Source organism: Ascaphus truei, chromosome 4 (genome assembly GCF_040206685.1).
Source record: "Ascaphus truei isolate aAscTru1 chromosome 4, aAscTru1.hap1, whole genome shotgun sequence".
Taxonomy (NCBI): Eukaryota; Metazoa; Chordata; class Amphibia; order Anura; family Ascaphidae; genus Ascaphus; species Ascaphus truei.
In genome coordinates, this window is record NC_134486.1 from 246,743,016 (window position 1) to 246,770,866 (window position 27,851).

The 27,851-nt window shown below is 43.6% G+C and overlaps 1 protein-coding gene across 50 annotated transcripts in view; it reads right to left on the bottom strand.

Annotated features, from left to right (window-relative positions):
• TRDN (triadin) overlaps positions 1–27,851 on the bottom strand; it is a 798,289-nt gene that overhangs the window by 258,584 nt on the left and 511,854 nt on the right. For 48 of the 50 annotated variants that reach the window (XM_075597200.1, XM_075597198.1, XM_075597218.1 and 45 more), the window contains 5 exons: positions 27,164–27,217; positions 25,890–25,943; positions 14,799–14,852; positions 14,204–14,230; positions 11,291–11,338 (listed from right to left, as the gene is read on the bottom strand). In XM_075597200.1, the coding sequence (XP_075453315.1) occupies positions 11,291–11,338; positions 14,204–14,230; positions 14,799–14,852; positions 25,890–25,943; positions 27,164–27,217 (237 nt within the window). The remainder of the gene's footprint in view (positions 1–11,290; positions 11,339–14,203; positions 14,231–14,798; positions 14,853–25,889; positions 25,944–27,163; positions 27,218–27,851) is intronic. The other 2 variants (XM_075597195.1, XM_075597211.1) reach the window with 2 other exon arrangements.

Genomic DNA, 27,851 nt, shown 5'->3' on the forward strand with positions numbered 1-27,851 from the left:
GAGCCAGGGAGCTGTGAGGGAAGGAAGGGTGCGGGGAGCGAGTGCAGCTCCTGCACCCAGATAGGTACCCACACCCCAGGTAGGCCCCAACTCCCCACCAGATTAGTGGGTAATTGATCAGGGACGACCCAAGATAGGGTCGCTGCCCTTAGTGTTAGTGTGCTGTCTTGTCAGGGTCACGGCTGTCAGTGCCGTGAGGTCTGACAGGCAGGCACAGTGTTAGTGCAGTACGTTAGCTGCAGGTAGCGAGTAGCTTGTAGCGCGTTACTACAAGTGCTGCGAGAGTTAGTTAATAGTGAGGCAGAGGGGACTTGGGTAGTACGGGAGGAGGTAGTGTGGGTGCAGGGGGTCAGGGACCCCTGCATAAGATAGGCTACCCCGTATGCCCTAGGAGTTTTCCCCAAAGCCATTACAGGTTGCTGAACTGTAGGGACGGCCTGTAGTATAGCGCGTGTCACGTAGTGCAGTGATATATAGGGACACAGCGGATGTTGCGCCACCGTGCAGTGAGTGGGTGCAGTTCTTCATTGAGGCTGTTGCAGTCTTTCGGGTGGGATCGCCCTGGAGGTGGTTCCAGTGTTCTTCGGTCGCCGGATCCTTTGTGAAGCCAGTTGGAGATCCGAGCACGGGAGTGCTCGGGCAGGTACAATCCATAACATCAAGTACACCAACGGGCCCTTAGTGTAATAGTGACTGCGCAGTCACCCATTGCCTCTCTCTGCAAGAGTACGGGACATTGGGTGGGGATCCTCGGGACACTGGGTGGGATCATCTAGTGTTGGGGAAGCGTCCTGCGTGACACCGTAGTCAGTGTCGCCCCTAGAGAGGGACACCCGTTATTCTATGTTGCATGGTATTGTGATATATGCTGTTCCCAGTAAATGGTATTAGTTATTATACATCACTGTGTATTGGTTATTTGTATGTGTCCTGCGAGGAACAATTCCTGCTCTGCTAGGAACCATCGCAGGTGGAGGCGCTGCACCGAGTACGCGGTTACTCATAGTATCATTGATTGCCCCAGGTTCCCTGTGGCGGAAGCTCAGCCCTCCTGTGAGCCAACAGGTAAAGCACACACACCTGGTAACACTATATGTTCCTTGCACCCACAATATATCTGCGATTGGGGGGGGAATACCCGTTACATTAGTTTTGAATGACACAATGTCAACATTTGCTTTAGCAACACTTCTAATAAGCCAAAGTGCCAGGGTTATTATGAAAAATCTCTGACAAAAATATGTTTAGTCACAAATCTTGTTAACATGGGTAATCCAGTGCTTTCCATTGTTATGTATGCATCATATAAACCGTCTGCATACAATTTGCTTCATCTACATGATTGTGTATTGCACCATTGAAAACAATAGGAAAACATAAGCTCTTTCTCTTTGTTTTGTTTTTCGTTTTTTTAAATTAATCAGCATTACAGCACATTTTTGCTAACTCACAAAATGTTGAGTAATATTAAAAATTCAATTAAGTAGGTAGATTTTACAGTAATTTACCATTCATGTATGAGAAACATTTCCATGAATAAACATTTGTCTGTGTTGCTATTAAGGGGAAGCACACACAGGCCTATGTAAGTTTTGGTGTTACAGTAAGTTGACGTACGGAAAGCACAAAATATATTGCATTATTGCATATATGTACTAACTTTTTTTTTTAACCTAAAGTGCACATTGAGCATCAAAAATGACATTGAGAATATATAGATCAAATGTTCAAAAAAATGTACTTTTTTTTCTGTTTTTCTTCTCTCTTTTCTCACTTTCTCCTTATTTCTCTCCTCCTGCCAAAGGCCTGGGACATAGTGGTGTAAGCAAGGCTGAGCCGTGCTGAGCCGCGCTCACACTCGGCACTGAGCCCCTGCAGCTGCAATGAGAACGGCTTTAGCCGGGCACGTGCACGCGTCCGCACGCTTGGGGAAGCGTGTAGCCGGCTCGTGCACGCGTCCGCACGCTTGGGGAAGCGTGTGTCACAAGAAGTTTTCAAATTTGTCGCTCGCCGGAGCGCAGGGCCGGTCACGTGAGCGGTTCGCCCAATGAGGGCGAACCAGCTCCGTGACGTCACTGGCCCGCCCCAGACACGCCCACGGACGGCGCGCTGTGTAAGGCCAGGGAAAGCACCGCTTTCCCTGGGCCTCAGCGCGCCTCCGCACTTATTAAATCACTATGTCCCAGGCCTTAGGCTGGGGCCACACTAGCGCTGAGCGCTCTGACCATGCGGTGCTTGCCGAGGTTAGTTTTAGCAAGTGAAATTGTTCCGTCCCAGCTCACACAGTGCGCGCGCGCTCGTGCGCAGGCAAGGATGCTCACCCACACCTAACGCTTGCGTAAACAAAAAAAGAGACTTTCAACAGCGCTCAACTTACCCCCAATACCCCCCCCCCCCGCGCGCTTTGAAATAGGCAGGGAACCCAGCGCTCATGCTTGGAGAACTGGTGACGTCACCGCTCTCCAAGCATGAGCGCGGTCAGCATGGCCGTAGCCTTAGGGCTGTTATATACAGCATGCGGCCGTGCGGCCGCGCGTGCGTATGCGATCGTGCGTGCACGTGCCGCATGCTTTTTGTATATATACTGTGTGAGTATACAGTGTTGAATATACAGTGTTTGTGTGTGTTTGTGTGTGTTTGTGTGTGTTTGTGTGTGTTTGTGTGTGTTTGTATGTGTATGTATGTGTAATTTATTATTTATTAAAAAAAAAAAAACATTGGTAGAAGTAATATATTTATTACATTTGTGTAGACACACAAATACATACACACATACATACAGACACACACACATATACATACATACACATGCATACATATACACACACACACACACACAGACATACATTCAGAGCCGGTAGCGGCGCGAAAAGTTGAATTTCCTCATCTTCGCCGCTGTCTGTCGGCTCCCCTCTCCCTGCCGTGCGCTGGCGCGGCCCTTGTATAGAAAGTCTGACTGACGCCAGCCAACTAAAATTCTGCACGTGCGCACGGCGTAGCACGCGCTCGGCACTATAGAACGTGCCTTAGCTTCTTTCAGTTTCAGGACAGAGGGGATGTGGAAAGAAATAAAAAATGTGCTCGCCTTAAAAGAGTAATCCATGCAGTTTTTTTTTATTATTAATTTTTTAATAAATGATTGAAGCAGGGGGTCTCCAAAGCTGAACCCTGTTTATTCTGCCATTTATGATCAATCTGTCTTGTCGAGAAGTCGAGATCCTTAAAAAGGATGCAGAAATGCTTTCCACCGCCAAAAACCCCCAACATATTCCCGTCAAGCCTGATTTTTTTTTTATCTTCAGAGAACACCTTTGAGAGCTGTCAAGTTCTGCCAAGTGTTACTGCAATTTGAAAGTCAAACTGCATCCTGACCAACTGCTACAATCTGAATGTGCCAGACATACAAAACTGAAATAAAGGTGAACATATCAAACTGTGCTTACTTGGCATTATACACAAAGATATTTGAGGACTAATTCATCTTTGCTTTATAACTCGAGTGTAATGCAACAGGTGTCCTAAATCATAAGCAGAACAAATATGATAATAGATTAATGTGGTCTTTTTAAGTATTATTTAGCAGAATACCCCTCTGCTGGAACCTTGAAATTTAGGGCGAACCAGCTCCGTGATGTCACTGGCCCGCCCATAGACACGCCCCCGGATGGCGTGCGTAGTGAGGCCAGGGAAAGCACCCGCTTTCCCTCAGCCTCCACGCACCTCCGCACAGAAGTAATGTCTATGGACTCAGCCTAAGACTTGAGGGGAGTTTGATTTCCTATAGCCCTGGGGTGGCCAACCAGTTGAAAAGGGCTACCAACAGGTCAGGTTTTAAGGATATCCGTGTTTCAGCAAAGGGGGCTCAATCACTGGCTCAATAATAATGACTTTAACTGGCAATTAAAAACACAGGGTTCTATTAAATATACTTTAATAGAACCCCATAAAATATACACTACTTTCTCGCTCCCAAGTAACACAGACCTAAAGTTCATACAGTGAAGAGTCTACCTAATTTCCTTCCCTCGCAGCCAGAAAACACCTCAGTCCTGGGTGCCCCTCAGTGGGACACACACCATCTTTCAAAAAAACCCACACTCTGATCCCCTGCTAGAGACTAGCTTTTTGTAGGGCTTGCCACCAACCCTATTATACACGTAGTATGACAAAATGCAGTCCCACCAACTCCACAGCCATTTACTGCCTCCCTACAGTACTTCTACTCATCTCCTCTTGTATTGTAAACCCTCATTTACTTATTAACCAGTTTAACCCTAACCACATATTTCCTCTTTAAGAGCAGGGAAATGTGTGGTTGTGTGAGTAATGTTTCCCTTTCCTCTAAACTCTCACAAGCCTCCCCTTACTCTGGCCGCAACCAGAACAGCCTTCACCACAAAGTCAGAGACCACATAATGATAGAGATATGCAGCTTTCAAGATAAAAAAAAGCCTTGTATATAGTAACCTATTAAATTACATATGTATTTATCTTTTAAAAAGATAGAAATGATAAAACTCAGGCACAAGCGCTGCCAAAAATAAACAACACATCTATAGTTACAAAGGGCATCATCTGTTCAACTTTATATTGTTTTATGACCTTTTCCTTAGAGAATAAAAACAATTCATTTGATTGACCATTTCTGCTGACAAGAAAAGCAATAAAGGGAGTTTTGGAAAAATCTCGGCGTGGTTACAATTTAAAGTCGCTGTTTTTTGGAGCATTTTTTTTACTGTGATCATCAATCTTTCAATGAACCACAACATTTTGCGTTATTGGAGTAATATTGGATATCTGTGCACTAGAGGAGAGCATTTCCTTCATATTTCATGGCATAATTTCTTCAATTTACATGAATATTATAGGGCATCAGTGCAAAAATCAAAGACAGTAGATTTAGACAACGAATAGTGTATGGTACACATCATAATATTCAGATTTACTTCGTATACTGGTATATATAACGTCATTTTGTAGTTTGATTAATAAATACAGTAGCTTTATAATGTGATATTTGAGGGAACGGGGTCAGGGGAGTTTCCTGAGAAAAATGATGTGCAAAGGTGTTCAGGTTAATGTTTGTCAATGGAAATAACATTTTTTTACATGGTTCATTTGCAATATTTGTGAACACTGGCAAAAATGTGTGAAACCAGCAAAATTGATAATTTGGCAAATCGTATAGATTTCTATGAGGAAATTTGAGCTGTTGACGTTTGGTGAACTTTTGCAGACCTACGTAAAGTTTTCGCTGGATGTCATGGTCCCAAATTTGTCACATTTGCCAATTCCTACTAAAGAATACAAAACCGTGTCTCTTGTTCCAAATATAGAACCTGGCCCTTACTGGTTGTACTAGGAACATCACTAAATATGCTTTCCATATAAGTGGAGAAGCCTTCCGTAAGGAAGAACTTGTACAGACTTGGCATAAAGGTCATACAAGTTTGAAAGAAAATAGGACTCTGTATATTCTTGGCAGGAGCCTGAACAAGAGCAAACCAAAAGCAGGAACACTGCAAATACCACAGGACACCTTTGTACACTTTACAGGCAATAGAAATCAACAGGATACGTGTCATGCTTAGTAAATGTGGCAAGCTGCAATCCTACATTATACTTTTGTATGTATAACAGCTATTTACAGGTACAATACATTGAATAATAAGGTATTGCCGTATAGATTATTAGAATAACTGCACCCATTTTTGTGCAATAACACTGCATGAGTTGTAACGCATTATTGTGCGAGTTGGTATTGTGTTCACATGATTTGCAATACACACAAATAGAGCAATGACGCACCAAATTAGCAAGATTTTGCAACTTAATCGGGAGCAATAACATCTACTACATCTGTATGTCAGAAAAAGGAGGAGGGAGCACAGGGTGATTGTGGCCCTCAAAGAATTCACTTAACTGCACACCACTATATATATAAAAATTAACTTTTAATGAGTGATTACTTAAAACATATATTACCGTAGAATGGTGTAACGTGAATTAAAAATAGATTAAACCAAAAATATCGAGCATCTATGCCAACATATAAATATAGCTTGCTATCCCAATTACCCTGCTAATGAAGGTGGGATATAGGTGGCATATGATGCTATAAGTCACGTATGATCCCCTCTGGGTCAGCTAACAGACCAGATGGTGAGTATGAATTAGCCAGCGAGACTGTATGAAATTGGTGAATATGTAAACAGCCCTCCTAGTCCTGTGATATAGTATTATACACCTCTATAAATCGTAGAATAAGTTTAATAGGTGCATAAACTATGAGTGAAGAGCTAACACTCACAGCAACCAAAGATGATGAGTCTCAGGCATATGTACTGCAAAGGTGCATAGTGCACTAGGTAGGAGGTGAAGACAGAGACTCACTGGCATGTAAACACTGGACTCAAATTAGCCAAGTGTCAGGAACTGTGCACACTGACCCAGGAACTTATAACCACTACATTAAAACAGCTCCACGTAGGAGACTGACAACATTGCGCGTCCAACGCGCGTTTCCCTCCAGCAAAGGAGCTTCTTCAGGGACAAGTTTTGCTAAGGGGAGTGAAAACAGCATTTTTATACCCTGCCCGTACCCTAATTGCAAAATTAATTGATTGCAGCTGTTGCGCATGCGCGCCGCATTCGTGTTCACAACAGCACATTTATCAGGTCAAATAAACTTAAAACCCATTAACAATATAAGTTAATGCATGCTACCTTGATAAAGCTGTTATTTGTGATGTTCTCGAGCGTTTTCGTGACTTATAAGCCGTTCTAGCGACAGACCCACATACACCGAGTACTGCGCATGCGCGTGGATTTAGAGATTATTCAGTCCAAGCATATACAGATTGCACATGCGCGAACCGGTGTGGGAACGTCTAATGCGCAGAAGTGGACTGTTAGTAATAAACAGCCATCCCTAGGCACATCCTATGCCTCTATGTTAAGTACAGAGGCATAATAAAGGGTACTGGCAATGAGGACAGGCAGAGAAAAGATGCTGATTATAGCATCATGGTCCTTGCATGCCACAAGTGCATGCAAAATGGATAGAGGACCCCCCTATTGTATAATGCAGAGCAATATCTAACAAAAATGCAGTGATAAACAGAAGATTTATAAAAAGTTAAAAATAAATGAAAATATATATGCACAGAACCTGGGTGTAAATGATTTATTCTGGCATACTGTAATAGTATTAGGCCCCAAGTGTATGCACACGTTACATAACGCTGCAGTATTATAGTCACTGATTAATTAGATAGCAAATAATAATGAAGTAATATCATTCAATACCAGAAGACTGACTACCAACACGACGAACATGGAAGATGACACTGCTGTCAAGTATTTTCTAACAACACGGGACGGTAGGTTCAATAGACACAATTCATTTGGTTTAATCTATTTTTAATTCACGTTACACCATTCTACGGTAATATATGTTTTAAGTAATCACTCATTAAAAGTTCATTTTTATATATATAGTGGTGCGCAGTTAAGTGAATTCTTTGATAGCCACAATCACCCTGTACTCCCTCCTCCTTTTTCTGATTCACTTTATCAGTTCACAGTTTGCACCCACTACACAATTTTATTTATTTATTTATTTCACCCAATTAGTATGGTTTTGTGATCACTCCCTACCCCTCCCCCTGTTGTTTTCAAGTACATCTGTATGTGAATTATTTATATCCGATATGTTCAAATGTACTGTACTTATTGGAACTGCTTTGATCGAAAGGTCTTTGTCTTTAATATGACTTTTCTCTTTCTTTACTTAATCAAACAGTAATCTACTTCATTATTTAGATTACAGTGAGAAGGATATGCTTTGATTCATTAATATCCACAGTCTATACAGGTCATTTGGAGATTTTTCTGATGGAAACTGTTATATATTTCCAGGACAATAAAGCATTTTACATCCCAATGCTATTTGTCATACTAATACTAATTCACTAATGCTAAGAAAGCAATTTAAATGAAAACAAAGATATACGAAAATGAGCAAGCAATTACTTTTCTGCGGTGGGGGAGCTCGAAGTACATTATTTTGCACCCTATTTCAGAACTCTACTGCCATTTAACTTACTGCTACCCACTGTAAGTAGAAGGGAGCCATACATTATGTCAAACTATTTTCACAGGTGCCCGCCCCCTTTTAGGTTAAGCCCCACTCCTTTTAAACTAAACTCCGCCCATGTGTTCCCACCCCTTACGTATCTGGTCCCTCCCCTTCCATAACCGGATCCGCCCCTTGCGACAATTTTTGGGGGCGACGCCTCCTGTACAAAAAACTGTGGTTGACGCCCCTTCCGCCAATATTTTTTTTTTTTATTATTTACTGTATGTGTATATTTTTATTCTTTTTGTGATTGGTACATATTGTTGACGTAGATAGGATGGAGGGGGGGTGGTGTATACATATGAGGAACATGCCTGGGCAGGTTTTTCTGAATACGGCATGTCTGGACATGTTTATTTGTGCGGGGGACATGTCCGGGCATGTAGTGTGCATGTCCAGAAATTTTCAAATCATGATTATATGGTACATAAGTGAGAATCTGGTAACTAAGTCAAGTGTCATGGTTGCTTAGTGGTTTAAGGCATTGCACTCAAGCGTTGATGGACGTATGTCCTTGTGGATTTGAATCCCACTCCAGAAAAAAATCTTTTTATATATTGTTTTTTGTATATAGTATGTACAGGGGTTACCAGCGTTGTGCACAGAAAAATAAAAGCACAAGTGTATAACAGTCAAAACATTTATTTTGTTTTTAAAGTTACAACAGTTTAAGCAGAAATTAATTGCAGCTCGTACTATCAAGGGAAAAATAAAAAATAAGATAGCAACATTTTATTTACTATTCAGTCATCTATTGCATAAATAGACTAAAATCATGCCATCTAGCGGCGTTAGGGTAATACTACACAAAATAATAGGATACATTTACTATGGGACTTATTTACAGAGAGAAAAAAAAACCATTAGCAGTTTATATACAGTTTCAACCAGTCCGCCGACTGCATTAATAGATTACCCCTCCGCTTTGTTAGTATAGAGCCAGTGGTGATGTTAAACCTGCCCTGCTTAAAGAACTGTATCGCATACCAGAGGTTTTTTTCTGAAGATGTAAAAGAGGCGATGAAGGAGGGTGGTTGTCTCGTGGGTCCGTATTTTTAAACGATCCAGGCATTCTCTATTTGTCACATTACCTACAACCGTTGAGGGGATATTCAGCTCAGCCATTGCGGATAGAAAATGGGTCCATTCCTGGGGTATTTTACGCTGTATAACAGTGTGACTTTGTGTAACTCCGCGTACCAAATCCAATAGATTAGAGCCGGGTATAACCTGTTTTTTATAAATAAATTCCCCTTTGTCATCCCAACTTATAATATGTTTAGACTGAAACATTTTACTGAGCAATAACTCTGCATTTTTCTTGAAGCGGTCATTCACATTAGTAAGAACCTCATTAATCACCTTGTCAGTGTTATCTGTTGAGACATTATCCTGGAAGTGTAAAGGGGGTGAGGTTGTTGCATCAGTAGGAATTAAAAGACGTATACTTGTCTTCTCCCTTTCGCTCTGTTTAGCATGCACCAAGTATTTCTGCCGGACAGTGGTGTATCTTTTAATCTTTTCATCCTCTGATAAATTATTGCTATGTAGGATATCCTTAATTTCTGTATCTACAGTAGGCGCTGCATGACAGACTCACGTATAAGTCTTTTAATTCCTACTGATGAAACAACCTCACCCCCTTTACACTTCAGGATAATGTCTCAACAGATAACGCTGACAAGCTGATTAATGAGGTTGTTACTAATGTGACTGACCGCATTAAGAAAAATGCCGAGTTATTTCTCAGTAAAATGTTTCAGGCTAAACTTATTACAAGTTGGAATGACAAGGGGGAATTTATTTATACAAAACAGGTTATACCCGGCTCTAATCTATTGGATTTGGTACGCGTGTTACACGAAGTCACACTGTTACACAGCGTAAAATACCCCAGGGATGGACCCCTTTTCTATTTGCAATGGCTGAGCTGAATATCCCCTCAATGGTTGTAGGTAATGTGACAAATAGAAAATATCTGGATCGTTTAAAAATACGGACCCACGAGACAACCACCCTCCTTCATCGCCCTTTTACCTCTGATTTGCGATACAGTTCTTTAAGCACACCAGGTTTAACATCACCACCGGGGTTTTTACTAACCAAGCGGAGGGGTAATCTATTAATGCAGTCGGCGGACTGGTTGAAAATGTAAATAAACTGCTAATGGATTTTTTTTTAATCCTATTCTTTTGTGTAGTACTAACCCAACATCTCTAGATGGCATGATTTTAGTCTATTAATGCAATAAATTACTGAATAGTAAATAAAATGTTACTATCTTATTTATTTTTTCCTTGATAATACGAGCTGTAATTAATTTCTGCTTTAACTGTTGTAACTTTAAAAACGAAATAAATATTTTGACTGTGCTTTTATTTTTTCTGTGCACAACGCTTTTAACCCCTTTACTTACTATATACAAAAAACAATATATAAAAAGATTTTGTCTGGAGTGGGATTCAAACCCATGAGGACATATGTATATTGGAGCTTGAGTCCAACACCTTAAACCACTTGGCCACCCTGACAATTTACTTAAGTGCCAGATTCTCACTCATGTATGACATAATTACGCTTTGACATTTTCTGGACATGCACACTTCATTATTTCAGAAAAAACATGCCCGGACATGTCACCCACACCAATAAACATGTCCGGACACGTCCGTATTCAGAAAAACCTGCCCAGGCATGTTCCTCATATGTATACGCCCACATCCTATCTACGACAACAGTATGCACCAACAACAAAAAAAGAATAAAAATATACATATAAATAATAAAAAAATTAAAAATTCGCGCAGGGGGCGTCAACCATGTTTTTTTTGTGCAGGGGCGTCATCCCCAAAAATTGTTGCAAGGGGTGGACCCGGATACGGAAAGGGCGGGAACACATGGGTGGGGTTAGTCCAAAAGGGGCAGGGCGTAACCTAAAAGGGGCAGGGCACATGTCAAAAATATTTTGACATAATGTATGGCTCTCTACTGTCTATCTAGCCTATCCCCAGACTGCACGCCTCTACCAACTAGGGGTCTGAGCGAGGTCTCTCTCTATAGTTTTTTCTCTACTGCTAAAGTAACAAAACAAAATTGAAGAACGTTGGTTAATACACAGAAAGTTATAATAGAAGTTTTTTTTTTTTTTACCTTTTTGTTGTGAAACTGTTGTGGACGGTACTTTAGGTGTTTCAGGTTCTACGAATAAAGCAAAATACATAAAAACATTTTTTTTAAAAGTACTGTATGTAGGTGTGTTTTGTAGATGTGAAGAATGGGTGACACCTCAATGAGAGTTATTTAACAACAAAGATGTGCAAACTGTCCAGGAATTAGTTCTTGATTTTTTCTCCTAAATGTATGTATGTATGTCTTTATTTATATAGCGCAATTAATGTACATAGCGCGTCACAGTAGTAATACACGTGACAATCATATACATAACAAATAATACATATGACAGGTCATGGGAATAAGTGCTGCAGACATAGAAGTAACATTTCGGAAGATGAGTCCCTGCTCAGAAGAGCTTACAATCTAATTGGTAGGTAGGAAGAATGTACAGAGACAGTAGGAGGGCATTCTGGTAAGTGTGTCTGCAAGGGGCCAAGCTTTATGTATCGTGTATAGTATAAGCCACGGTGCTACTCATATGCTTCTTTAAGCAAGTGTGTCTTTAGCTGGGTCTTAAAGGTGTATAGAGAGGGTGCTATTGAGTTATTGAGGGGAAGAGCATTCCAGAGGTGTGGGGCAGTCCATGAGAAAGTTTTAAATGTGCAGAACTTTAAAGTGTTTGCAACATTTTTCTGGGGGGTTTCTAAAGGGTGTCATATTTTGCCTTTTTTCCAATAGAGGTAAAATGTAACCATTACCTGTAAATGTAACCTTGCAAATTATTTGTTTAATTTTTTTTGCACTGTTTTTTTGTGTGGTAAAACAGAACATTTGATTCATTTTGCTAATTGTTGCTAGCTGTTTGCACATCCCTAAACAACTCTGAATAATTTGCAGTTTGATTCCACATAAGGCATTAAAATATGCAAAGCTCTTTTACAGACTCTTTATAGCAAATTAAGCATTATAACTCAAACACAGGGGCTCATGCAGAGAGCATAGATAAGGAAATAGCGCCATCTTCTGGCGAAAAAAACTAGCCAGAAATCCTTAAACTCGGGAGAAAATGGCGCGATTTTTAAAAGTGCTTTGAAAATTTTTCAGAGCTGTAAAACTTGCCAAACTTGTGGCGAGAACCTGAAACTCGCCATGCTAATATAGCGTTGTATTCCAGAAGCTCCGAATCGCTGGAACACGCCAATATGTGCATTACTATGGCAAGTTTCAAATAGCCAGGAAAAGTTGGCAATTTGCAGTTTTTTGCGGAAATGAGTTAACGACGTTCCCTGCATAACACCTTCACTAACGGCAAATCTGTGGCTATTTTACAGCCATTTTAAACTTTTTTAACGTTCCTCTCTGCATAAGCCCCACAGTTCTATACAGATTTAAGGGCTGATTCTTTAAACTGCGGTCAGCCAAAATCTCCCATTCAAGTCATTGATGCGCAAATCTTTGCAAGCAAAGGCTCAAATGGGTAGATCCTCGGAAGTCCATTAAATTCTTAACGATATGCTAATGTATTAAGTGCTAATGAAGATCTTGAAAGCTCAGTAACGATATGTAAGTGCTCTTTTAGTCGTAACGTTATTATAATGGATGTTAGTGCTAATAATTTGCATAAGAGACAACATCCCCTTTAACAGCACATATCCCCAGAGCTCTATTATAGATAATGCAGCGATTAAAAGAAACTTTAGTTAGGTCAGGGATGCTCAACTCCAGTCCTCAAGTCCCACCAACAGGTCAGGTTTCCAGCATATCCCAGCTTCAGTACAGGTGGCTCAGTCAGATGCTCAGTCGAAGATTGAGCCACCTGTGCTGAAGCAGTGACTTATTGAGCCACCTGTGCTGAAGCAGGGATATCCTGAAAACCTGACCTGTTGCGGAGGGAGGACTGGAAGTGAACACCCCTGAGTTAGGTCATAGAAATAGTTAGTGTTACTCACATCCAGACCCTGAAATACATATTTTACAGAGTCTGGATAAGTGTAAGACCACAGTTAGGTACAGAATGATTTAACTATCATATTGTTATTTACTGGGCTCTTTTCTCCTCCTGTCTTTTCTTTTTTTTTTTTTTTACATTAATTAAACAACTATTCATGGTCTGGATGGGAATAATGCAATATTTGGGTAAAAATAGGATTAACACCATGTTATTTGAAGATAACGCAGGGCAGTGCTAACTTAACATGGCAACAAGCGTATGCTAATGAAATAACTCGCGGCCATTGTTTTTGCATGTATTTAGCTTTGGGGATACCTGGTAAACCAAGGGCAAACGAACGGACAATACCTATTTAGGTAACATCACATTGGTAGCCCAGATTTAATGGACTTCTGAGGATTTACCCCAAAGGCAGCTAACAGAAGTCAAATTACTGACCACAAAAATGCACCCACAGGGGAATCAAAAGGAAGTTAAACTTTCTGCCCAAGTAAAGTACACAAGTTGGCTTCAAATCCTCCGAAAACCACAGATTTGTTTAAATAATCCATTTGTAAAGTAATATTTTACATAAAAATGAAGCCAGTTTACATATAAATGCATTTACATCATCAAACTCCTGGTTTGGCTGAGGCGCTGCAACTCTCAATAAAAGCAAGCATGCTACAAAGCAATTGCCCATGCCTATTTGTTCCTCAGTTTTACTATTGTGCTTTACAGTTTTTCTTAGTCTGTGTAATATGGACATCTATTAATTAGGAAAACTAATAATCCCACTAAATGGCATATCTTTGTACAGGCTTTTTGGTGACACAGACTTGCCTTTATTGGCACCAGGAAGCTAAATGTACTGTAATCAATATAATTATCCCTTACTACAGAAGCCGCAATTACATTTAATCTATTTTATATTAGTGACTTAAATGGTCAAATTGCTGGTTAGTGATGTTAAACCATCAGATACTACTAAAAGCTGGACAATTGTTCATTCAACATACTTGTTTTCTTCACTTTAGACATTTGCGCTGTGGGAACAAAATAAGTTACAGGGCATATAAAGAAAGTGATCTTGGCAGAAAGGTGCATAATCTAGATCATAAGAAAATACATTATTCATACACAGTACTGGTATACTACAGTAAATAAGAGATCTGTAAAGCTTACAACGTTAGGAAAATTAAATATCTTGTTTGATTGAACTTGTTGTTAGTTTGTCAGGTTTTGTTAGTTTTCCAGGTTCTGCATATAAAAAGATGATAAAATACAAAATATATGTTGATTACATAAGGGCTTATTTTTATTCAAGAATTAAGGATCTTATTCGAAATTAGCCGAAGCGGCCAATGTCCAATTGCCCACGAAATGCAATTTTAATCTAATTTTTTAACTGACAAAAATAAACTTATTTTAGACACAATAAAATTGTTTTATCAATCTACTTTTGCATTGGCATTATGTAATTTAACACAATTTGATCATCTCCTTCATCATGCCATGCATAACCAATAGCCAATATTTTGTGAATTTACTGTATGATATTATTTTATACTATAACCTGCACTAAAACAGAAAATGACAGTGCCAATTGCTCACCTTTATCTTTCTTTGATGTGACAGTAGATGGTTTTACTTTGGATTTTTCAGGTTCTACCAAAAAAAAAAAAAAAAAAAAAACAAGGATCAAATAGAGTCTACATTTTTACAGCAGGCAGGAGATAGGAAAATTGTCAGATTAGGTAAAACAAGTAATCTATCTGTAGACATGTCTGGTTTTGGCTACTAATCTGCCCTGCCTAACATGTAAATCCTGGTATCAGTGCAGGCAGTGTTGGGTCCAATCCGGGTTTTCCCTTGCAGTGAGCAGCTCCCTTGAGTGAGAGGGGGGGGGGGGCGGGACAAGGCCTGTGTTCTGCCCAATCCTGTGCTCAAACTTTGGACCCTCCCCCAGGGTACCTTAGGGGCTGCACATGTAAATGCAGTGAGTTATCTCTCCCCTGAGCGAGACTGTCCATCGGAAGAGTGTGCGCAGGGCTCCACCGCCTTCCATCCCCTCCCTTAGGGGAGTGGGAATGAAAACTATACCTCCTACTCTATCAGGGAGTAGGGGAAGAGTTAGGACTGAACTTTGGGGCCCATGCCTGGGGGTTTGAGTCCAGGGACCATCTGAAGGCTGGAGGCCAAGTGGTTATAGTGTATGCTGACTGTATTCTGTGAGTTGAAGAATAAAGTTTTTCCAGTTTATATAATATACTCCTGCCTCTGAGTGCAATCAGGGGGAGTATCAGAGAGTTCTCCTGCAGAGATTGTCTCCAGCATCACTGGAGCCTGAAGTAGATGGAGGCGCTGAACCACCGAGAGAAGAACTAAACATAACCCCAAAAGCCTGTCCTGTCTTCCCCATACCACCGGCGGAAAGCTCAGCATCCTGTGAACCAGCAGGTAAACAGTACTGCACACCCTGTAACAGGCAGCTGTCCCAGAGGGTGGGGGAAACACCGTTAGATAACGTTGAAATCTATGGTTCTACCTACCCCTGGGAGAATCTAATGTTATGGGCATACTGCCTCACTATCAGGCTTAATAATGGCAATAACCACTAGGAAAATTAAACGTAAAATTAGAGATGGGCTAAACTAGATATGTGCAATCAGAACCTACCCGAACCTTATATTTTTCAAAAACAAAGCCAAAACCCAAAAATAATTTAGAACCAAAGACAAAATCAGGACAACAGACTAAGTGGTAGATCCTCAGAAGTGCGCTAAATAGGGGCAAATAAATTTATCTTACCTAATTAGGTAGCGGCCCTTATTTTCCTCCTTATTAATGGGTATTCTCAAGGCTAATGATATGCAAAAGTAAGGTCCATTAGCAAAATGACCAAGGTAACGTTACCTGGTTGAACGGGGATTACCATAGACTAACAAAAAGTGCACTGCAAATGCACACTGGGAAAGAATGCTATTAGGGAACGTTAACACCACAGCTGTAACTACCAGCATTGCCCAGTTGATGGGATATGTTAGTGTCCTGACCTGGACAATGCGAGAGAGCAGGGACGCATTGCCTGACACCTCATTCCCAACCACATCAGGTATCATTTGTAAATATGTTTATATATGTTTCTTATCTGTAATATATATTATATGTTTGTTGAATATTATATACCGTATGTTAACACAAATGTTTTTTCTTTTTTACACACAGTTCCTGAACTGTGATTAATTAAATAATATTTTGGCTACTTCTGTCTCCTTGAAAAATCATTTTCTCATATGTAGATTCATTCTGGTAAACTCATATCTTTATACCAGGGGTGCGCAAACTGTGGGCGATATTCTGGGGGTGAGGGAGGGTCGTGGCAATCATGTAGCCGGGGATTGCGTGAGGCCTCTAACTTTACTTACCTTAAATTTACAGCGACGCGTCGCCATGGCAACCCGGCATAAAATGACGCCATAGGGTCACGTGACGTCATGTTGCCTTGGCAACGTGATGTCACATAACCCCACTGTGTCATTTGACGTTGGGAGAAGAGTTTGCGCACCTCTGCTTTATACCATAAATAATATATAAATAGTTGGCCAAATAAACATATCTATAATTCACTTTCATCATTAAACACATATTCCAGTTAATGCCTTTAAAAAAACAACAATTATTATTCATTTGTTGCTGTGATTCAGCAATTTATATGTTGCACCATTTACTGTATCTGTTAGAATGACACATCATGAAAGGGTTAATCTCACACCTTCCCTTTTCACTTGTAAACTATTTGGAGAAATAACACAATGCTCCTTAGGGTTTAGAAGTGAGTAGGGGCAGCTTTCAGCGGGCACTAAATATGGTTACATCATTAGCATAACATTAATAGTAACGGAGGTCTGACGATCTCCATAGGCAGTTAAAGTGCTCATTACCATATGATTTAAATATGAAGAAGCATAAAGTATTAACATGTAATGTTCCCTTATTTTTATAAAAATGGCCGGACAACGCAGCGCTAAGCAGCTTTGGGGATATGCGTTACTGATATGGATATGTTAAAATGAGATAATGTAACCTTAAAAAAGAGGATCTACCCCATAGTGCCCATCTCTAGGTCTTTCTCGTCATATCTTTTTTTATTATTTTAAGTTTTTCAGGTATATTTTTTAAATTTCCATTATTATCGATTTGATATTTTTTTTTTTTATAAATATTTTTCCTTTATTGGTGTCATACATCGCAGGGGTACATGATACCGACACTGGCTCACAGGCCAACTTGTAAATACGGCGCAGTACATGTACATGGCATGGGAGAGGTAAATGACACACAATAAACCCTTTTTCCTTCTTTCAATAGTGAAAAAGAGAGGGGGAGACGAAGGAAAGGTGGATAGTTGGGAACGACTTCGGGAAGAAAGGGGGGGAGGGGGGAGGGGGTTAAAGGGTTCGTCGGCCGTAGGGGGGGGTGGGAGGAGTAGCTGGGGGGTTTATGTGGGGGTTGGTAGTCCTGTCCAGGGTTCCCAGGTAGAGTAAAATTGTGGGGTTTTTTGCTTTAACATTGCCGTCAGTTTTTCCATGCTCATAATTCCGTCTATTCTTGAAATCACAGTTCTTCTGGAGGGGGCTTTAATTTTCTTCCATGCCGCCGCGACACAGCATCGCGCAGCTGTCAGTATTGCCGCCGCGAGTCTGTCCGCCGGGGCAGGGAGGTCGTCGATTGGTTTTCCCAGCACGTAGGTCAGCGGGTCCAGGGGTATTTCTATATCCAGGGTCTCGGACAGGTGGCCCTGGATCCGGGACCAGAATCTTTGGATCTCCGGACATGGGGCATGTCCCCCCTTTGACCACAACCTCTCCAGCATTCGTCTGAAGTGCCTGGGTAGATTTGACTCAGTCTACTCGGGGTCAGGTACCAGTGGAATAATATTTTATAGATGTTTTCTTTTGTGACGGAACAAGTTGAGGTTTTGGTGGCTGCTTCCCAAATATCCTCCCAATCCTCAAGGTCCAAGTTGGTGTTTAGGTCTTCATTCCATTTCTGCATATATAGGTGGTTAGGGGGGGGCTGAGATGCTTCGAGCGTTTTATAAATCTCTGATATGAGGCCCTTTTGGTATTCGCCTTTGAGGCAGAGGGTCTCGAATCTAGAACGCGGCGGGAACTTGAGGGTAGGGGACTGGGTTCTTAGGAAATGTCGGATCTGGAGGTATTGGAAAATGGGCAAGTTGGGGGACGTGAATGTGGTTCTTAATTCCGGGAGGGACATGGCCTCGTCTTTTTCCAGCAAATCCGCAACCACTCTGATGTTTAAGCCTTGAAATTGGCTGAATTGGGATCGGGCGCATCCGGGTGGGAAGTCCGGGTTCCCGAATAAGGGGGTCAGTTGAGAGGGGGTTGAAGCTAGGCCATATTTCCCTTTGATTTTTAACCATGTCGACCTCGTGCATCTCATTGCCCCGAGACCAAGTCTCAGCGATTTCCTGTTTTTGAGAGCTGGGGACCACAGTAGGGTCGGGAGGGGGTTCGGGAAGGCGTGGTGTGTCTCGATCTCCAGCCAACAATTGGTGGCGGGGGAACTGTTCCATACTACCGCCTGCCTCAGTTGGGCCGAAAGGTAGTATCGGAGTATGTCCGGAGCCCCCAGGCCCCCTCTCGACCTTGAGGCTAATAGGACCGATCGTGGGACCCTGGCTCTACGTTGTTGCCATATAAATCTTAAGATATGGGCCTGAATATTCCTCAGTTCTGCTAGTGGGACAGGGACGGGGAGGGTCTGAAAGAAGTAGAGCAAGCGGGGTAGGATGTTCATTTTGGTGGATACTATCCTTCCGAACCAGGAGATCTGGTGGGATAGCCAGGTCTCAAGATCTTTTAAGATCTGGCGGAAGAGGGGGGGGTAGTTAATTTGATACAGCGAGTTATATGAACTTGCTATTTTGATTCCGAGGTATTTGATGTGGGAGGTGTTCCATTTATATTTAAATTTCTGTTGTAGGGCTGACCATACGGGGTTCGGGAGGGAGATGCTAAGCGCCTCCGACTTGTCAGTATTGACTTTATAGTCTGATAGTTGGCCAAATTCGTCGAGGAGTTTTTCTAGGTTAGGGAGGGAGGTGAGGGGGTCTGACAGAGTGAGAATTATGTCATCGGCGAACAGGGATATTTTGTATTCCCTGTCTCCGATTGGGATACCTTTAATAGTGGGTTCAGTTCGAATTCGGGCGGCCAGGGGCTCTATGGATAGGGCGAAGAGTAAAGGGGAGAGGGGGCAGCCTTGTCTGGTGCCGTTTTGTATTTTTATTGGGTTGGAGCGGCCTCCTGGGAGTTTTAGTAGGGCTGTTGGATTAGTATAGAGGGCCCGGACGCCGGCAAGAAATGGTCCGGAGAAGCCGAATTGGCGCATCGTTTGGTCTAGATAGGACCATCTGATGCGGTCAAAGGCCTTCTCCGCGTCGAGACTTAGTATCAGGGCCTGGGATTGTTTGAGGTGCACGTGGTCTATAATATCAATAATTTTGCAGGTGTTGTCAGAGGCCTGTCTTCCTGACACAAATCCCACCTGGTCTATATGAATTAGCCTTGGGAGAATAGGATTCAGCCTGTTTGCTAGGATTTTGCTGAAAAGTTTGAGGTCAGAGTTTAGGAGGGATATTGGGCGGTAGCTGCCGCATTGAAGGGGGTCTCTGCCCTCTTTATGTATAATAGCCAGATTGGCTGCCGACATAGTGTCTGGGATCTGTTGGTCTTGCATAAAGGAGTTGTACATTTCTAGGAGGTGGGGGGACAGGGGGCCTACAAATTTTTTATAGTACCCGTTGGAAAATCCGTCGGGTCCGGGTGTTTTAGCTAATTTAAGTGAGGATATCGCTTTTTTTAGTTCCTCTAGAGTTATTTTCTTGTTTAAGAACTCGAGTTCTTCCTGAGTGAGGGATGGGAGGTTGCATTTGGTTAGATAGTCGGATGTATTTTTGGCGATATCTTTTGGCATGCTAGTTGGGTGGAGATTGTAAAGATCTGTGTAGAACTCTGCGAACTCATTCGCGATGTCCTTCTCGTTATAGGAGACTAGGCCGCTTTTAGTCCTGATCTTTGTGATCTGGGTCTTTGTCTTCAAGCCTCTTAATTTGGAGTCCAGAAGTTTGTCCGCTTTGTTGCCCTTATCGTAGAACCGCTGTTTGGTCCATTTCAGGGCTCTCTCTACCTCGTCAAGTTGCAGCACTTTTAGGTCGGATCTCGCTTTCTCGAGTGTTCTGAACACCTTTTTTGATAAGGATTGTTTGTGTGAGCGCTCTAGCGCTAGGATTTTATCCGTGAGTTCTTTCTGGGCTCTCTGTTTAAGTTTCCTCTTGTAGGAGGCTATTGATATAAGTTCCCCTCTGATGGTGGCTTTGTGGGCCTCCCACAGAGTTGCTGCTGAGGGCACTGAACCTTTGTTTATTTGGAAGAAGGTGATCAGTTTTTGTTTCACTGTTTTGACTACTAGTGGATCGTTGAGAAGCGAATCGTCGAGTTTCCAATTATATGTTAAGGACTTGACGAAAGGTAGAGAGAGGGTGAGTACGATAGGGGCATGGTCAGACCACGTTATTGGGCCTATTTCGGAGTGGGAGGATGCCTGGAGTACATTATTGGTGCCCAGAAAATAGTCGATCCTCGAGTAAGACTGATGGGGGGTTGAGTAGAAAGAGTAGTCTCGCTGACCCACGTGCTGGGCTCGCCAGATATCTGTCAGAGAGTACTCCCCGAGGATATCTTGGAATTTTTGGGCTTTTGTCTGTAGTTGGATGGAGTATGGGGCAGTAGTTTGGCCTGATCTGTCATGGGCTGGGTTAAGTACCATATTTACGTCTCCGACTAGGAGAAGGGAAGAGAGCGTCGGTTGGTCGAGGGTGCTAAGGAGGTTCTGTAGGAATTGGGTTTGGTTGGCGTTTGGGGCGTAAATATTTAGGATGGCTAAGGGGGAGCCTGAGAGCGTACCTTGGAGGAGTATGTACCGTCCCTCGGGGTCTTTAGTTACCGTCGTCAGGGCAAATGGTATGTTGTTTTTAATCAGGACGGCCACCCCTCTTTTCTTGCTGGGGGAGGAAGCGAAAAACGCTTGGGGGTACACGTGTTTAAATGTGTTTGGCGGGTCTGCGTTGTTATAATGGGTTTCTTGGATACAAATTATATCCCCTTTAGTTTTTCTAAATTCTTGAAGGGCTAGTTTGCGTTTGCGAACCGAATTAAGGCCTTTGACATTCAGGGAAATAATTTTGATCGACGCCATCAGTGTGGAGGGGGGGTCTCGGGGATAAGCCCCTGTCCCTGAATTATTCCCATGTCAGGGTTGGTTCGTGCGTCGGGTTGAGTATGTGGGGGGTAGTCCTTGGTGGTCCCACAAGGGGTATTGGGGGGAGGTCGAGGGGGGAGGGTGGGGTGGTGGGGGAGAGGTGGGGGGGGGGAGGACACAGGAGGACAAGAAAGAGAATGGGCTGTCTTGGAGCCCGAAAAAGGTTCCTCTTGACATTTTGATGTCAAGGGGATGGGGTGTAAAAAAAAAACCCCTGGGAGAACTTTCGGGGCGTCACTCACGGACCGTAGCCAGAAAGAAGGGTCCAGCACCCCCACCCCATTGCTTATGGGGGGGGGTCCCTAGTAAGGAAGGGCACCTCTGGCTTATGGAGGCCTTACTCTCCTTTGGTTTGGGCCATAGATAATCTTTTACATCCTTAGTAAACATTGTTTTCTTCCCTTATGTTAAGTCCTTGTCTGTGTGTTCTTTGTGAATTCCGGGGGGGGGTGGGGGGGGGGAGGAGGGAGGAAGGGGGGGGGGGAGGGGGGGGAAGGGAGGGGGGGGCGGGGGGTGTTGGGGAGGGGGGAGGGGTGGGGGGGGTGGATGGGGGGGGGCGAGGGGGGGGCGAGGGAGGGGGGGAGAGGGGGGGGGGGTTGGGGGGAGCGGTGGGGGGAGGGAGGGGTGGGGTAGGGGTGGGGGGGGGGGAGGGGGGGAGGGAGGGGTGGGGGGGGTAGGGGTGGGGGGGGGAGGGGTGGGGGGGGAGGGGTGGGGGAGGGGGGGAGAGGGGGGGAGGGGATAGGGGGGGGGAGGGGATAGGGGGGGGAGGGGATAGGGAGGGGGCGGGGGGCATTTGGTGAGGTAGGGGGGGGAGGGGGGTATCTGGGAGTAGGGTGGGGGAGGGAGGGGGGGGGGCGTGCGGAGTACGCATAGGTAGCATATAGGTTAAACCTTGCTCTCGGGGGGAGTCCCAGTCTATGGCTGAGGCTTCCCTTGTGCTCTGCTATTGTCAAATTGCTACATTGGAACATCTTTAAACATTGGTTTATAACAGTGTAGGCTCCCCTGGGGGGGACAAAGAGGAGAAAAAAAAAGAAAAAAAAAGGGGGGGGGGACAAGGGGGGGGCTAGCATATAGTATACACATAGTTAGCAGGGGGTTAAAACCTTGTTCTCGGGGGGAGTTCTCATCATAAGCCTAGGTTTCCCTTGTGTTTTGCTGTTATCAACTGCTCATTGGGATGCGTTCAAACATTGGTATATAGCACTACAGTTTGGCATAACATAGAGCGTTTCTTCTCTGGGGGGGGGAGGGGGGCATACTGGGGCAGGGGAGGGGGGGAGGGGGAGCACATGGTATACCAGAGTTCAGCAAGGAATTTAAACATTGCACTCAGGCGGAATCACGTTCTTAGGACGAGAGATCCCTTACATAGCACCATTTTAAATTAGAACATCAATAGTTATTTATACATTGGCATATATCTATACACATTGGGTAAACATAGTCCGGATCTCTGATCTTGTGGGGGGGGGGGCAGGTCAGGGAGGGGGGGGGGAAAGCTGTCTGCGGCAGGGAGGGGGGCGGGGAAATCTTTTGGGGGGCAGTTTAACTTTGTATTTACTTTGACTAGTGGAGGGGGGGGGTAGGAAGAGAAAAAATGGGGGGGAAGGGAGGAGGGGGGGCATCTGGCTTATTCGAGTGTTTGGGACTTGCCTCTGAGGGGGGCTTAGTTTTGGTCTGGGGGGGTGTTTGGAGGTGAATAGCTGAGGCTTTTATAGTGTGTCAGCTGTTGTGAAGTGGGCTGAAGTATCCAGTACCACACCGGCTCAGGTCCGGGGGGGGGGAGGGGTAGGGGGGGTGGCGGGGGGGGGGAATGTATGGGGTGGAGAGGGGTGGGGGGGGGATTGAGGGGGGGGCAGGGGGATTCAGGGGGGGGGCATACACTTGCGGTTTCAATTGGGGGGCCCTATGACTCTGGGGGTGAGCCTCGGTAGGGGTGCTCAGTTGATTCAAGGCCTTGGACATATGTATTTTTCGGTTTGACAGCAAGGGGGGAGAGGTGGGGGGGTAGTTCGGGGGGAGCGCGGTAGGCTGGAGAAGTGGGGCTTTCTTTGGGGGATATTGGGGTACAACATCTTTGCCATAAGGATGGGAGAGGGGAGAGGGGGGGGGGGGAGGATTTTTGTTCATACAACCTGCCACTTGCGGGAAGGGAGGGGGGGTGGAGGTTGCCCCCGGGGGCGGATCACGGGGTGCTGAGTCCGTATGTGGGGTCTCCGGGCCTGATGTCCTGGTGTGTGGGCTCTTTAGGTTGGGGATCTTGGGCATCTCTTGGCCATCGGGAGCGCCAACCGGGCATGCTTATGGGGGAGAGCAGCAGCAGGTCCGCGGCTCTGGTGTCTGTGTCTCTGATGGTGCAGCCCCGGAGCACGTGAGTGACACGATAGGACCGCGCCCGGAGAGGAGCAGCTTGGTTGTCGATTCCTCCCGTTGCTGCCCGAGACACCCCGAGCGGGGTCCCGGTTCCCCTCGGTCTCAGGTGGGGGCGGTGAAGGTAAGTGGGCATTTAACGTGTGTGGGGGGGGGAGGAGGGGAGGGCTAGGGGGGGGGGAGGGGGGGGAGGAATATGGGGAGGTAATGGCAAGGGGAGGGGGGGGGTAGGGTTGGGGGGGGATAGGAGGGGGGGGTGGGGAATTGGGGGGGGAGGGAAGGGGAAGATAATTTCGTGGGATGTAGTCTAGGGGGACTCGGGGCCAGGGGAATATTTTGTTTATTGCGGATTCTTATGCTGGGTGTATACTGTGGTCTTTAGGGCCTCTAGGACTGCGTGGGATGACTGCAGGGGCCGCGTGTGGTTTCCTTGGGCCTCACAGCTGGCTGGCTCATCGGGGTTCACCGGAGGCGTTGGCTCGCCAGTCTTTCCGATGTGCGGGGGGCTTCTTGGGGGGACGTCTCCGGCGTCTCCTCAGTACTGGGGCGGTTGCTCTTCTGCGGTGGGAGAGGGATTCCTAACGTTTTCAGGAAGTTCTTGGCGTCTTCAGGGGTTGTTGCTGTGTGGTGGCGGCCATTGCGCAGCACCACTAGTTTGAAGGGGAATCCCCAGCGGTACTTTACCCCATGGTCCCTGAGGTAGGAGGTGAGTGGGCGCAGTGCGTTTCTTTTATTTATTGTTAATTGGGAGAGATCGTTATAGAGTTGAATTTGCACTCCATCCATAGTCACAGTCCTCACTTCTCTAGCCGCTGTCATGATGCGGTCTTTAGCAGAGTATGCGTGCATTCTCAGCACCACATCTCTGTGACGATTTGGGTCCGCTGATTTCTGGGCCAGGGCTCTGTGGGCGCGATCTGTGTGTAGGTCATGTTCTGAGAGATCAGGGACGAGCTGCAGGAAGAGTCTGCGGAGGTATGGTTGGAGTTCTTCGTGGGTGATGGATTCAGGTATATTTTTGAGGCGGATGTTCTGCCTCCGCTCCCTGTTCTCCATGTCTTCTAGTTTGTCTTGTATGTGTCGGATCGCCTCTCCGCATCTCAGTACTTCCTCGTGGGTCTCAGCCTGTTCGTTTGAGATTCCCTCCATCTTCACCTCCAGATCTTCCGTCCGCTCCGTCAGCGCTTCCACCTCTGCCCGGATGGTTTGGAGGGCCTTTTCCGTGTCTTCCTGGACTCCCCTCCTCATTTTAGTAATTAGGGCATCAAAAAAGTCTTTATTTAGGACGGGGGGGTCCGAGTCAGTCGGGCTGTGTCGGCCGCTGCGCGCCTCGTGCTCTGGATCCTCTCCGGCGCCATCTTGCTCTTCGGGGCTGATCTCAGCCTGGCGTTGCGCCGGAGGGAAGAACTTGGTGACGGGGCATTGGTTTTTTCTCTGCGGCTTCCCTGCCATCTCTCCGGTGCTTATTCCTGGTGTGGGGTCAATTTTCGGGGGGTTTGGGATGTAGAATCAGCTTATTCTAGTGTATAGATTGGTGAGGGTGCCGGGAGCTCTTCCACTAGCAGACCATCGGCTGTGACGTCACCGGAAGTCTCCCGATTTGATATTTATTTTAAGTATTTGCCAAGTCTAATTATGCGATTTTAGCCTTTTCCTGCTTAATTTTCGTTTTTTAGTAAAGTTGTTTAGTTTAGTAAAAATCAAAAACCAGAAGCAAACAAAGCAAGTTTTGGGTAAAACTGAAAATGTAATAAGATCTTTTTAAATGTCAAAAAGGCAGACATTTTTTAGAACCAAAACACAAGTGAAAGTTCCCACCTTTACTTAATGGGGAGAACTCAGAATTTACCAAAAATTATAATGCAGGAAACTGTTGCCTTAAATGTGACATTGTTTATAACATAAACAAAACACATTGTTACTATAATGTTAACTACTGTACATGAAACATCTGTAAAACTTATGAAGTTGTAGGATAATAAATACCTTGTTTGACTGAAGTTGTCGTTAGTTTGTCAGGCTTGGTTAGTTTTCCAGGTTCTGCAAATTAAAATATGGGATAGTTAATCCAACATAAATTAGTCACAGCACTTAAAGTGTACACATTATTTAAATTGTAAATATATACAGGCAATCTAGAGTACAATATTAAATCAGACGTTGGGATATGAATCTCATAGTGTTTATAATGAACTTAAAAGTGCAGCACGAGATAGCAGTAATATGCATCAATGGTATAATAGCCCATGTCTAGTAAGTGGAGCTGTCCAATAAGAATCCTTCCGGCCACACTGGACACTTTACAGCCCATAAAAATTATCCAACATGTATCTTACAGAGGTTCTCTAAAGGCATAACACTACTAACTAAATACTGTATGGTCCAATATACTGAGTTGATGCTATGTATAAGTTTATAACATGTAGAAATAAAATATCTAATTTTTATAATGACTCATAAAAGATTATTTTACACAGATAATGACATTGTTTAAACTTTTGTATTGCCCTTCTATATTTCCACACAACTTAATCACGTCCTTGATCAAATCTTGCACAACCAATAGCCATTATTTTTTGTACTGATGATGTTCAAATACGTGTCAGACATTAATATTATGCACACAAATAATAAATTACAGCGCTGATTGTTCCCCATTATCTTTCTGTGGTATTACAGTAGATGGTTTTACTTTGGATGTTTCATGTTCTACAAAAAAAAGAAACATGAGGATCTAATAGAGTCTAAGGTTTTACAGCAGGCCGGAGGTAGAAAAATCGAACAATGAGGTGAGACAAGTGGTTCTTAAAGTGGTTATTAAATTGTCCATCTCAGGTGTTCCTCACCATATCTTTTAAAAAATGTTAACATTTTACCATCATAATATTTAATATTTATAATTATTTTCACGATTTGAAATTTATTTTAAGCATTTTCAATCCTGATTATGATCATTTAGCATTTTCCTGGTCAATTTGAGATTTTTATATAATTTGGTCAAAAATCAAAACCAAAACAAAAAAATACATTTTGGCAAAACACGAATATTTGTTACAACCAAAACACAATTAAAGGTGACCAGTCTTACTTAACAGGACGACCTCCAGGTTGTGTGAAATCTCTAGTACAGAATTTATCAAAACTATTTCAAGGAAGTTAAATGTGACATTTCTTTAACATGCAAAATAGATTATTATACACAGTTTACTATATAAGAGATACTGTATGTAAAGATTGCATCATTGTAGAAAAGTAAATACCTTGTTTGTCTGAAGTTGTCGTTAGTTTGTCAGGTTTAGTTAGTTTGGCAGGCTCTGCATATTAAAATATTATAACAAATATATTATCTGTTGATTACATAATCAAGCTCCTATTAATCAACTACATTTAATTACAACTGGAAAAACTAGGATAGTTAACCCAATCTAAATTAATCATAGCAATGAAAGTGCACCCATTAATACAACATTTCATTGAAAATACGAAAAGCAAGGAATCTGCGCTTGTGCTGTTTCATGGATTTCAACTTTAAGGAACCGCTTGCAGCTTTGTCTACGGAGCAACTCCCCAGACTCACGACGAAGCCCGCTGTTGCGAAACGCGCTGAGGTCACAAGAGGCTGTTCAATGTGCTCAACCATTGGCTGGGAGAGAGGAACCAGGAAGCGCGAAAGGAGGAGAAATCTGCCGTGCTGAGACAAGTCCGGCCTCCCGCTCTGCAGTTTATGGTAGTATCTGTCTCCCCTTTGTGGTCTCTTTAGCTATTTTGCTGCTGTTGAACACTGTAATTGAGTGTTTTTTTGGCAATATTGTTATTTGTGTGGCTTTTATAAGCCAGTCTCAGTCCTGTATCCTTGCTGAGGAGGGATTTTGCATTTATTTTATATTAATACAGATGAATCCCGTTATAACACAGTGCTTGGGGGCCACATAATGAGACCATGTTATA